The sequence below is a fragment of the Lagopus muta genome, chromosome 1, assembly GCF_023343835.1.
Source record: "Lagopus muta isolate bLagMut1 chromosome 1, bLagMut1 primary, whole genome shotgun sequence".
NCBI lineage: Eukaryota > Metazoa > Chordata > Aves > Galliformes > Phasianidae > Lagopus > Lagopus muta.
In genome coordinates, this window is record NC_064433.1 from 38,323,700 (window position 1) to 38,337,045 (window position 13,346).

Genomic DNA, 13,346 nt, shown 5'->3' on the forward strand with positions numbered 1-13,346 from the left:
ATTTGATAATGAAATTCTTCTCTCACATGAGGATTGAAAATTCAATGTTCTCAATATGTATGCAGCATCTGATTCAAAAAAGAAAATTATAGTGAGTCAGAAATATCTAAAACATTTTAAGGGTAAAACTAGTTGTTTGGAAAATGCACAATTATTTAAAAGAAAGAAAAAAAATTTTGTGTACATTTGAAAAACAGACTGTTGAGAGCTTTTCTCCTTTGTATTAAACCAGCGATTATTCAATACCAAGACTTTCCGATGGAAAGATTTCACTTTCAGTGAAGCAGCATGGAAAAACAAACAACAAAACAAAAACAAAAACAAAAGAAAACAAAACTAGATAACTTTTGGTCAAATCTAGATGGAAACTCTCCACACATTTCATTCTCTTATTTTGCCTTCATAAGTATTACTGTATCAGCTCAAATCACACCTCTAACTAACATCGTTACAGTACTATATATGTATATAGCAATGTAATCTCGCAGTTAATAGTACACTGATACATGAGTGATTTCATGACTTGCACTGTGCCTTTAATTTTTCTAATAGCAATTTGCTTTGTATGCCATCAACCAAATATTTCTCAGAACATTAATTATCAATATTTAGATCAGAAAACCTTCCACTGATTTTTATGACTGTGTATATGGATGGTGAGGTTAATAAGATGATGTGGAAGAGTGGTGAATTTATGCTAAAGATCATATTTATGCAGGGGATGTTAAACATCACATTTGAAATGTTAATGGTTTGGCGTAAGTTCCTGAGCAACCTCTGCTTCTAATCCTGTATGTATTTGTTCAGTGACTTAATTTCAGTGGTTCCAAATACTTCGCCTTTGGCAATATTTTAAGATTCAGATTTGTCCGTATGGGGAAATCATGGTTATGTCGAGAGAGAAACATTTATCATACTGATCTGGCCTCAAACTTAGCAAATGCACCTTGAGAAAAGGGTGTCCATTCTGGAATTATAGCCCCCATAGGGTTTTTGCAGTTTTATTTTTCTAAAAGATATTTTACAAGTGATGTGTGATTTCTGAGATGTTTTATAAAGCAAAACCTCCATGCTGGAAAGTATTTCCTCAAAACAAAAGCATTATTTTGCAATGCTAGCGGCAGATATATTTGGCAAAGTATTGTATGGTTTTTCCTTTGTAAGCCATTGTGGGGGAACCCAGGTTATATCCTAGAGTCATAGAGTGATCCTTTGGTCACTCTAGAGCTTGCACAAGACTGAATGAGCAGTCTGCACAGTGAGATATACTAACATAACGTAGGGACAAGATCAGAAAGACCAAAGTAAAAAGTGACAGAACTAGCAAGCCACAGAAATTCTCTGCACAAAAAGTATAGGGAAAGGTGGAAGAGAAGAGAGAATTAATAAAAAATATACAAATAAATTTATTTTTTGCTTTCTTGAATTACTGATCATAGTTTGATAGCTAAGCATCACTAATGGCATGCATGCTAAAAGTGAATGAAAAGGTTAAATATTACTTAGGGGCATCTCCAGTTCAGTAGTCTGATGAACTTTTCAGTTCCCTGCTTCAGACAGAGTCTGAATTGGCCCTGCAGTTTCTAGGAATGAAGAAGAGGTTTTAAAGGGCATGTACTGAGTAAGGGGAATGATGAGGAAGGGTGGGATGGAGGTGACTGTGGGCAAGGCCTCTTCGACTTTATGTCCTTGGAAAGAGGACGTTAAAACAGATTAAGTAACAGATAGCATGGGGTCTGTCATTACCATCCTTTTAAATAATTCTGGGCTTTGTGATTAAAGGATAGGAATTGGTAACTACAGTAAGAAATCTGAAACTTAGTAAATTTTCATGTGTTGTTTCAAATGACATTCTCATAAACAAATGAGGGAATAAAGTAAGGTGCTTGGCCAGGTTGAAAAAGAGTTATCTGAATAGTGAGCAATTGTTTGTTAGATTGAAGGGATATAACAAAGCACAATATATTTTTTTTACAAATACAAAATAGAGAATGATGAAAGGGTGTCTAAGGAGTTGTAATGCCATTTCTGGAGGATAAAGCATTGTCCCAGTGATCTATAATCTGATGTATCATGGAATCATATAATCATAGAATGGCATGGGTTGGAAGGGACCTTTAATATAGATCATTTAGTTCCAATCCCCTTGTAAGACTTATAAAGTAGTTATCCCATACTACTTTTTTGAAAGAACACAGAAAATTAGATGAAAATCTCAAGGCATGGGTATCTTGCTAAGGGTAGTAGCTCTCAGACCTTCTGGGGGCACTGCCCACAGCCCTTCAGGATACTCACCAGGCAATGGCATGGCATAAACATAGGCCTCCTGACAACTGCTGAATTGTACAGCATCAGAGTCTCTTCCAGCCAATTTTTATGTCATTCCACAAAGATTTTTCTACTTTAATAAACAGAAAATATATTCAGTAAATACTGAAAAAAAAGATTCTTTTCCAGCAAAATTTGCATCTCCTTCAGGGCCTTTTCCAGTTTTGCACTAGCAGCTTTTATTTAGATAAGTCTACTTCTTTTGTTATTGCAGTGTAACTCACAGTCTGGAAGGGCACTTGCATTTCAGCTTACATCAATTTAGAGTGTTTAAAATAAACTGAATAGTTCTGTGTACTCTAAAATAAAATTCTCAACTGGAGTTAATTGGTGAAATAACACTGGTTTAATTGATAAAATTTTCGATGGGTAGTCATCACTAGTAATTAGTTTAATACTTAATTGCTGTTGAATATTACAGATTTGCCTTTTTTTCCTGGTTGGTCTTAGTGACAGCAACAGATGCACAAAAAGTGCAGAAATAAAGGAATTTACAGTGCAGTTTTACATCAGCAAAAATGGCTGCATTTCAAGATTAGCAGAATTTGAAGTATTTTCTAATTACATGATTGATTTGTTTTGGTTTACTTCATTAGAACATGGTTCAGTTCTGAGAACCATGAATGTGCATTGATACCCATTTAAGCACTTGAAGATTTCAATTGTTATGACTTATCAGCTGAGTTGATGGTTTTGTGATTTTAAAGGTGTGAAACAGTGCATCATGTATCAGATTTTCTGGTGTGCTCAGCCAGTCATGTAAACTCATTTGTAAGTCTCATATCAGCTTGGCTATCCTAGATTGCCCTCAGCGTTCCTTCGCTTGCAATAATTTATTTTATTCCATAGCAGCTCTGCAACAGTTAAATACAGCCCAAAGATATTTCATTATGGCCATTGTCTGCCTTTCCCAAATTGAAGTCAACACCAAGGAGAAGGAACCAAAAACTGTAAGACTCCCTGGGGATTCTCCCAAGAGAACTTGCAGATGGGTGCAGCAGTGCAAAATAAATGAAGGGAATGGATAGATGGTGGGATCAATCATTTCAGCCTACTGGTACAGGTATATTTCTGCAAGAGTAATTTTGGCAATTGACATGGCAAAGAAAGACATCGGGAAGAGTGGCAAATTCTCAGCCTCATTTAATAGTGGTGTGTGGCTCCCATTTCTTTTGAGCCAGAAACAGATTTCTATGAATGCAATACTTCTTTTGGGAAAGGAAGGACTTTTTGTTCGTCTTCAAAGGGGATCACTGGATATTGCAGTTCATTTATAAGAAATTTAGTTTCTGTACCAGTAACATACCCAGCTTTTTGGGGAGACAGTGTTTTCAGATACTAAGAACATATGTCCACTTATGGGTTTGAAAAAATAATTACATAGTACCCTGGTTAATATTTTCATGTAACTAACTAAAATCTAGGATCACCTTTGTAAATTTTAGTATCTTAAAAAGGAAAATGAATGTTTTATACATTCACTGTTATGCGATTGCAATAATTCCATACTTATGTTTAGGAATATTCACCTCAATTTCATTTGGGCATGTGAATTCGAAAGTTTTTCAGCAGAACGCTATGGTACTCTTACCTGTGTACATGGCTTGTTTAAATACACAAGTTTGGATTGACTTAAAGGAGGAATGACTGACTCCCTTGTCTTTAGATAATGTGATATAGATTATTGTTAAATACATAGGACTTCAAACTAAAGAAATATTAGAAAATATAATCTTTTTTTAACGTATTTGAAATCTTTGTGGGAGCTGTTCATCTTATGATCATGTTTATTTGTTTTGAGATTTAGAGATGCATAAAGATACACGAAGGAATATCAAGGTCTCATTCCTGTTTGTAGAGAACTAAAAAATACAGGAATCGTGCATTCATAATGATGTTCTCTTTCTACCAGTTATTATTCATTCCTGTTAGTTACTTCAGGAGCAAAATGCTGGAAATTAAGTCTTCTCTCTGTCAGAGCTATTGTCACCCGGACCACTAGGCCAGTACTGACATCCTGCTAAGTTCCTTCAATTTGCTGACTCCCCATGCAAGTGAGGCCCTGATTAACTATGAAAATTGTTTGTAAGTGTTCCTTAAGCTGAAGGTGGTTTACTGCCATCAGACTGACCATAATGGTAACTCCAACAGTATTTTACTGCCTTTACCTACTTTGATAAAGGTAGTGACATGAAAGTACCCAGCATCCCTGATGCAACAGGAACTGAACTTTAGTAACAGAGTGAGAGTCTTCTTAGATAGGAAGTATGGTCCTAAGTTAGCATTGCTCTCAGAGGTGTGATTGTGATATATAATACAGAAGCCTTCTTAAAGCCATTTCGTAATTTAATCCATACGGTGAGACTACATTGTGCTCTTAAGGGAAAAAGCATTGCCACATTTAATTGATGATAACAAGTTCAAGTTCAGCCCACACTAGTCAGGGACTGATCTTCTAAGTCTTTTTGAGGAAATGCCCAAACTGCTCTCTGTTTGAAGGAAGGATAGTGAGTGCCCTTGCAGACAGCTCTGTAATGGTGATGGAGATTGAATTAGGAAAATGCCAGCCATAGATCTCTGATAACCAGCCACCCTGCGATTTTTATGCATGAATATGGAATAGTGTTGTCGCAGTGCCACTCTTCATTGTCCACAACGTGACTTAGCTATGTGAGCCCCATAGCAACAGAAAGCCAAAGGTCTGTATGTTTGGCACGTATTTCTTCAAGCTGAGCTGTCATTTGGCTTCTGGCAAGGCCATGCTGTCTCCTAGCAGGTGCCACAACCTTCATTTCTTTTGAAAAACTGTTGGTGCATCGTAGGAAACTGTGAAAAATAAAGATTCATACTGTGACCATATGATTCTTGCACAGATTGTGGGGTGAAGCTGTAAGAAGGATAGAAGTGATAGGGAAGGACTTCTTTATGACTTGGGCAGTCTCCAAATTACTATTGACCCAGCTCAGAGCTTGTCTATTTGGAAAATAAATGGTGACAGTACATGTTCTATTGTCCCCTCCCACGAGTCAGGGATTTATTGTGAAAGATACATTAAAAACGTTAACTGACCTTCTGTTTTGCACCCGTATCTGGACCTTTAAATCTGTAATTCTGAACAGTCATATTTCTATATGTCCTTAGGGATTTTTTTTGTTTTAACAGCATGCACCTTGACAGAAATACACTACCCAAAAAGGGATTAAGGTATATATATTTTGAGCATGACTGTTACTTCTCTGTTTTACTGTAATTTTTCCTACACTGTCTTTCCCTTTCTTTTTCCTCTTGTCCATCTTGTTCCCAACAGAGTTCTTTGTATTTAGATTCAAATCAAAACTCATAGATTTTAACAATGGATTTTGTCTTTCCAAGTCTGCCTCGTGCATAAATATCCTTTCTGGATATATCTTGGAAATTGAATAAAATTAAGAAGATTCCTTTTGAGATGATTCTTAAGTAATATTCAATCCTGGAGAAAGAGCAAAGTACCTTTGCAATTCAGTGGGACTAGTTGTTGAAAACATTGAGAAAAACAAAATTTAAGAGGTGGATCTGAACTTGAACTCTAAATGCAAACACTCATGCAATCTGAGTTGGAGGGTAAATCCAGAAAACACTAATTCTTTTCTCCAAGATTTGTAAGTATAAAATGATCCCTGCTCCAACTACTATTCTTGGTATGTACATGGCAATACTGAGTCCCATTCTGCTACTAATTCCCCACTAATTAGAGCCGTCTTCAACACAGAAAACAGAAGTCATCTGCTTTCTTCTGTGCTCCATGTTTAAAAGAGGGAATCAGTAGTAATTTATCAGGCATGGCACTTTATGGCCCTAGTCCAGCTAGTAGACTTGGCAAGCAAAGGTGTATATATACATACACACACAGAGACACTCTACAGCCTTCCAGTTGTTGAAACTGTATGACTGAAATCTCATGAGTTCTTTATAAATAACAGTATTTTATTATTACAGATTGTGCTAAAGTGTTGTCAGTAGTTAGCACCTTCTGCTCTTCTGCACTACCCTCTCCTTAGAAGTATTTAATCAAATTTCCCATTATCCCAAAACAATCATTTTGGATTGAGAGAGAATGGAAAAGGTGGAGCATATGAAAAAGGCATAAAGGGGACCCTGAAAGGGTACAATGGAATGATGAGGTTTGTGGCTGACAGATTGTAATGGTGGCTGAAAGCTGAAAGTGAAATGGAGAAACAACTTATAGGCATGCAAGCCTGATCAGTTATCCTAGAAGAACTGTCAGATTGATTCAATGTGCAGAGATCCCAGACCAAAACCCAGATCCTCAATTCTCATTTTACCATCTTTCTGATCTGATAACCATTGGGTAACTCTTCTATACCACATTTAGAAGCAAAGATCATAGCCATTTTTTGAAAGAAGAAAGGAGGTAAATATTTAATCAGAACAAGATGTTCTAATGCCTTAAAATATTGCACAAAACCCCAAGCACAACATGGGAACTTGCATGTTCATTCAATCTGCTTTCTAAGCAAAAATACTCCTGCCTCACAGGCCTGAGGCCAGAATATCAAAAGCCCTTTCAGCTCTGCTGTTTGGGGAACACTGATGGCTCATGACAGTGGTGAAGAACATGCTCATTTTTAAGCAGGCGACTGTGCTGAGTGAAGCAAACTATTGCAGACAATGCTGAAATCAATCTTTTGGTTAAGATCCGCTCTGCCTGCACATTTTACTTTTTAACCACTGCTGGAATTGCCTTTCTTCCAGTTCAGCTATAAAAGAGTGAAGCAATGAGTTACCATTACTCCTTCTTAGCCCATGTGGCAGTTGCGCATGTTTTATTGGATTACTGTGGGAAGCAGTAGATGAATTGTTTGATTTCCAGACTTCTTTCTGAATAGTTTTTTCTGCTAATTGCCATTTTTTCCTGTCCCTTTCCCTCCCTGCAGTTTGGGGCAGGACACAGTGCCAAGTAGCATTCAGAGCAGCAGACCATGACTGTGAACATTAGTGGTTGTCATTACCAATGCAATCTGCTTTTTCAGAACTGTTGATCTGTTTCATTCCTTTCATCTAACCAATTTCCCATGAGATATGGCAGGTGTCATTTTGTAAGCAGCTACTCACCTTTCTTGGCTTCTAGTTTGTCCATTGCCCATTCTAGACATGCAGCTCCCAAGCTTTTGCATCAACCTATACACTACATTTAACTTTGAAGTTCTTTCCTGTCAGCTGTTTTCTGTGGTTTATCGTTGTATTTCTTAAAATGAAGGGAATGCTATTTTGGGGAGGGGGGTGAAACAGAAGGGATTCTAAGCCTGGTGTTTTTTGTGTTGTAAGACAGTAAACATTACATTGGTAAAATTCCTGATGGTGATCATTTGACTAACTAGACTTGATGCATTCTAAGGGTTTGGTTTTCTGTAACTGGAAAAGGCTTTTTATGACGCATTCATTTCTTTCTAAACCACCACCTTGTCATTGTTTTGAGCTTGTCAGCTGTGGTTTTTCAGATATACTCCATCATCCCGGCAAACAAGTCAGGAAGAAGGCAAGGAGTGGCTACGCTCCCATTCCACTGGAGGCCTGCAGGACACTGGCAGTCAGTCCCCACTTGTTTCTCCTTCAGCTATGTCTACATCTGCGACTGGAAAATATCACTTTTCCAACCTGGGTAAATGCTATTTCCCTTCACTGTTTCTCCCATTTCAGAATAATGTCGTAATATCCAATTGTTCATATTTATTTTATTAAATTCAGTAATGTGTTTAGATTGCTCTATCACCACATTTTGGTATTTCATTAATAAAGTGAAACAACATTTTTCATGGAGTAGATGAGGATACTTCTTATTTTGTTTACAAGAAAAAAGCAAAAATTTTCTGTGATTTGCCCAAGGAGAGAAAAATCGAAGGCTGAGCTGGAAATTTGCCTTTAGCTCAGAGCTGCTCGTCTTTTAGCCTATCTGAGGCGTTAGGATTCTTTCTAGTTGAGTTCAGTGGATTTTGTCCCAGATGCTAAACATTGTTTTTCTTCCCGTAAACAGGCTTGTTTTGAGGCAGGTCTTTCTAGGCATTCCAGTGCATGTGTGGACCTACGTACAGCTGCTTTGGACCCAATCAGTGTTCTATCCTTAATCCTTATAATATTACAGGATGTGAATCACACTTTAGGTTTATTTGATTACAGGTCAAGAGTTAGATTTAATTATTCTAGATATTTCTTCAAGTTAATATAACTCAAATCTAGTGTAGTTAATAAATTTATTTATTCTTTAATGATTGATATAAAACCCTTTATTTGTACAGCACTAGACACAAACCTAGGTTCACAATGAGCTGTTGTATTTTAGATCCTTACTGTGGAATTTGCTGCAGCCGGTGAAGTATTCATACTTCCGTCACTCTGTCACAGCTTATGGCATTTGTAGGTTATAGTCACTCAAAAGCAATTTGATCACCCTTAAAAATATTGGTCTTTATTACATATGGGGAAAAGAAGTTGAACAAACCCAATTTTGAAAATGAAATTGGATGCTGCCTAAGTAAACCACTACTTTGGATTTTTTCCATATACTTGCAGTAGTTTAAGACACAGTGCTCTTTAAGCAGTGATTTTCTCACTCTATCAGTTTTCTTCTTACTATGATCTTTCTTTTCTTTCGTAGTTCATAGTTCTTGCACTCACATCAGAGAGTAATAGGATCTGCTTAATTTATTTTGTTGATGTCCTTCTCTGTTTACTATTATCATAGCTCCACTGAATAACTGGTTTTCATAGCAAAACTTCAGGCACATCTTGAATGATCTAAAGCAATAGTTTGATTGGATTTGAATAGGCAGCTGCTTCTTTTAATCACTAAGCCAAAGTAAGCAAGTTTATTCAGACACCAGCATTAGTGTTACACGTGTTTTTCAGGAACACTCATGTAACTCCAGCTCCTTGGAAATCATCTTTTTCCCCTTTCTGTATAGCTTTGGATATTGGAATAAATGCATTTTGTTATTTTCTCAGCAGTGTAAAATCCACATAACCGTACTAGTCCCTAATTACAATTTTTTTAAGAACCAGAATTCAGTTAATGGAAATATACTTCATTAATAAAGCTTTGTATTCCAGTGAGTCCAACCAACCTGTCTCAGTTTAACCTTCCTGGACCCAGTATGATGCGTTCAAATAGCATCCCTGCACAAGATACTTCTTTTGATCTGTATGATGACTCCCAACTGTGTGGCAGTGCTACATCCCTAGAAGAGAGACCGCGTGCAATTAGTCATTCGGGTTCATTCAGGGACAGCATGGAAGAAGGTAAGACTGAATTATTATTTGAATCACCGAATAGGCCCCAAAATCATCAATATTTCTTCTACAACATGAAAGCTTAAATAATTTTCTAATTATAAATAAATATAAACAAATATAAATAAATAACTATAGTTATTATGTTATAAATAACTTTGTGTTTTTTTGAGCTGGACTGACAGTACTTCCTTACCCTACAGCACAGACAGATATTTCCCTAGTAATACAGAGTAATCATTCCTATATATGTACTTTACTTTTGGCCCAGAACATTTTAGGGAAAGGTAGCCATTCCTGGAAAATTATTTTATTCTTTTTGTATCCAAATTTGAAGTCTCTGAGCGTATCTTAACTGTGATTTAATGTTTTCATAGTCCTACTTCTGCAATTCCTTTTTTTTTTTTTCTTTTTTCAAATTCTAATGCCACCATCTTGCTTTTCTAACTCTTCCATTTAATCTGACCTCTATTTAATCTAATTTCTTTTTGGAGATTAGTCTTTCTGGTTTCTCTAGTGCTATGCACAACACCTAGAATTTAAAGATTATTTGTTGGTTTTGTTTTGTTTTGTTGTCTTTTTTTTAACCACAGAGCATTTAACAAGTCCTAATTAAATGTGTGATAACATTTTCTTCTGCTTAACACTTCTATTAAATCTGATCATTTGCAGAATTCCCCTAAGTACAAAGTTCTCACATATTTTCATTTTAAAAATGTAAAATTTAATGGAGCTTCATTCTAGAACATCATCTCTTCTGTCTTGCTTACTGCTAAATGATAACAATACAAATGATCTTTATAACAAGAAAATTAAAAGTTTTCCTCTGCCCCCAAAGCTCACAGTCAAGAAATAAAGAGGAGAAAAAGAAGTCCTGGGTGAAATAGCAGACAAATAACACTTTTACTTTTCTATTCATTCTTCTGCAATTTAGATGATGTGTCAGGAAGACATCTGGGTATGTAATACTAGCAGTAGGGTGCAGGACAGATTAAGCTGTGAGCTGTCAGTACAAAGAGGATGGCTGACTGCATGGAAGCATATCTCATAATTCAAGGACAGAGGTGGCTATGCAGCTTTTGCTGAGGAAAGGGGGAATTGTCAAAGATAGTGGTGGACGAATAATAGAGAAAACAAGACAAACAGTTGTGCATTAAAAAGGAGGTATTAAAACTAGAATTTCAATAATCTGTCATCGGTGACTTTGATGAAAGCTTTTTCACTGTTCACGTCTCATATCCAGCTGGAGTGGATAACCGTGATCAACCTGAGTAAATACAAGTGAATACTGTGCAGCAGTAATTAACAGCTTTAAGCAGTTCATGGTCATTAGAGAATCACATTAAATTGTATTGTAGGAAGGACAAATGTCTTTTATTCAAGATGGCAGCTCTAAGGAAGGTTTTAGTGAAACAAGTCAGGTAATGGGTAGAGCCACTGAGTGCAAGGACGGAAAGAAGCTTAGATAAGAGTTTAAAACCAGAGATTGAAAATCAGGGATAGACTGAAAGCAACAGGACATCAGTGATGACCATATCTTTGTAAATAATTACGTAGCTACAAAATTGGATTTGAAGTCTATTCAGCTAATCCAAGCATTTTATATTGTCAGTTTGGTATGCAGGCATGTGCCAGATAGAGAGCTATTTAAGCAAAACAGTATATTGAGAACAGCAGAGCAGGAAAATTAAACACATTTCATGTGAAACAAAAATGAAAAGTATTAAAGAAATAAATGGTCTCCTGCAAAATTCCCTGTTAGAGTGTCTATTCTCAGGAGAGTCACCAGCAGCAGAAGGGGCTATTTTGTCACAGTTAAGTTTTCACTTCCCATTTTCAGAGAGGTCAGGAAAAACTTGAGGTCAAGTCTTCCAATCTTCACTCAGTGCTTTTGAGACTGACTCTTCTGGTGATTAGTGGAAGTATGTCACTACATCTTGCAGTAGCCCCTTCACAGAAACTACAAATGCCATAATGCACTGGTCTGTGCTATGCTGAAGGGAGAAACCAACTGAGAAGACCCTTACCCTGGGGAATGAGAACTGGTTTGCTGAGAACAGTCTCTTATTAAAAATCAGTTTGCTCAGCTTTGGACAGGTACATAAACAACTCAATTTCTGGTTTCTACAAAGAGTGTACTTATAAGATGATTTGTTGTCAAAAAAAAAAGAGAAAAAGAGAAAATATCAATAGCTCTTCTATACTGGTAACTCATAATAACTGTCCTTTGTGGAAAATTGGTTCTCATTTTAAAAAAGATGCATAGTAATTGAGCTTATTGAGTTATTGGCGGTGTTCTATGCTTGCAATATTTCATTATATTTTCATTTTTTTAAAGTACATGGGTCCTCGTTATCACTTGTCTCCAGCACATCATCTCTCTATTCTACGGTGAGTATTGATGTTTTAGAAAGTTCTGCCTGCCTCTGCTCTTCTTCATTTTTCATTACACTTTTAATAGCTTAAGGTTTAGAAGGATAAAGATTGCACTGGAATAAAGCAGGAATATTTATTTTTAGTGTTGGTGTTACTGTTATGCTATTTTAAAATGCATTATTTCCATCTTTTTAAGTGATCGATATAAAACTGCTTAAAATCACCTACTGTATATTTTGAAAACTAGAAAGAAGGTAATAATCTAGAACTGTCACTTTGGCAGGGACTTTATGCTGTTGTAATTAATAATCTTGAATGGTTTAGACATTTTTCAAGCTCTTTTTCCAATTGTACAGTTTACAAAGTTGTTTTGTCCTGTTACTGTTTGAGGTGTACTTTAAAAAAACAAAATTGCTTCAAAATAAGGGAGACAGAATTTTCAGTTTAAATTTCTATTGATCTGTGTTGAAAATGACAATATTATTTCCAATGATAAGAGCATCTTTAAAAAGTCATTAGTCTTAGTTAATTAGATTATTAGATTATGTAATGTTAATCGTATTCTCCTGTCTCAAGCAGAAGCTATTTTCTATTTTACTATTGTTTTAGTATTTTTTTTTTATTTCTTCTGCATAATTTGTCCCTCCAGTATTCTACTAACAAGAAATCGTCCAGATGGGAGGAGTTAAACAAGTTTCTCCATTCCCTTGCTAATACAAAACAGCTGCTTTGCAACTTATTTGCAAACCACAATTACATGCTGTAGTTGCACCTGTTTTGTACAGTGCATTCATGAACAGTCTCCTCCTCACCACATTTTCAGGTGTTGAGTAGTGTTCCACTGCCCTGGAACAACATGGGTTCCTGTGCCCTAGGCCAGCCCTAGTTCTAGCTTGGGAATATCCAGCCCCTGTTGGCTGATGCAGCTGTACCTCTTGTACAGCTGGTAGCACTTGTCACAATATTTAACTTGTGTTAGCCTGGAAAGTGGGATGCATCTATGCACAGAATAATCTAACAGCCTAACACTAACAGTTAAACCTCATGGTTTAACTGGTAATTTTCCTGTAAAACCAACTTTAACTTCTTTATCTAACATAATGCTGTAAGCCAGTGAAATAGCTTCTGAAAACTTCTGGCTGTAAATTCACATTGCAGCTAAGCCCTGCTCCTTAAATCTTGGATTATGTAGACAGAATAATAGAAGTTACAGAAAAATCTGAAAAGGGCAAGGAAAGAATTAGTATGCTAAAATTACTAGAGTTGAGCTCCAGGGATGGTTTTGATTAGAATTTCTCCTACTTGATCCCTTTGATCCTGTGAAAAATGTAAGTATTTTCAGAAATTAATCAAGAAAT

General features: G+C 36.3%; 1 protein-coding gene across 11 annotated transcripts in view; it reads left to right on the top strand.

Moving 5' to 3' along the window:
* The window catches only part of NAV3 (neuron navigator 3), a 523,919-nt gene that overhangs the window by 472,043 nt on the left and 38,530 nt on the right, over positions 1 to 13,346 (top strand). For 9 of the 11 annotated variants that reach the window (XM_048934384.1, XM_048934394.1, XM_048934333.1 and 6 more), the window contains 4 exons: positions 5,491 to 5,532; positions 7,827 to 7,987; positions 9,433 to 9,621; positions 11,951 to 12,003. In XM_048934384.1, coding sequence (XP_048790341.1) covers positions 5,491 to 5,532; positions 7,827 to 7,987; positions 9,433 to 9,621; positions 11,951 to 12,003 — 445 coding nt within the window. The remainder of the gene's footprint in view (positions 1 to 5,490; positions 5,533 to 7,826; positions 7,988 to 9,432; positions 9,622 to 11,950; positions 12,004 to 13,346) is intronic. The other 2 variants (XM_048934367.1, XM_048934405.1) reach the window with 1 other exon arrangement.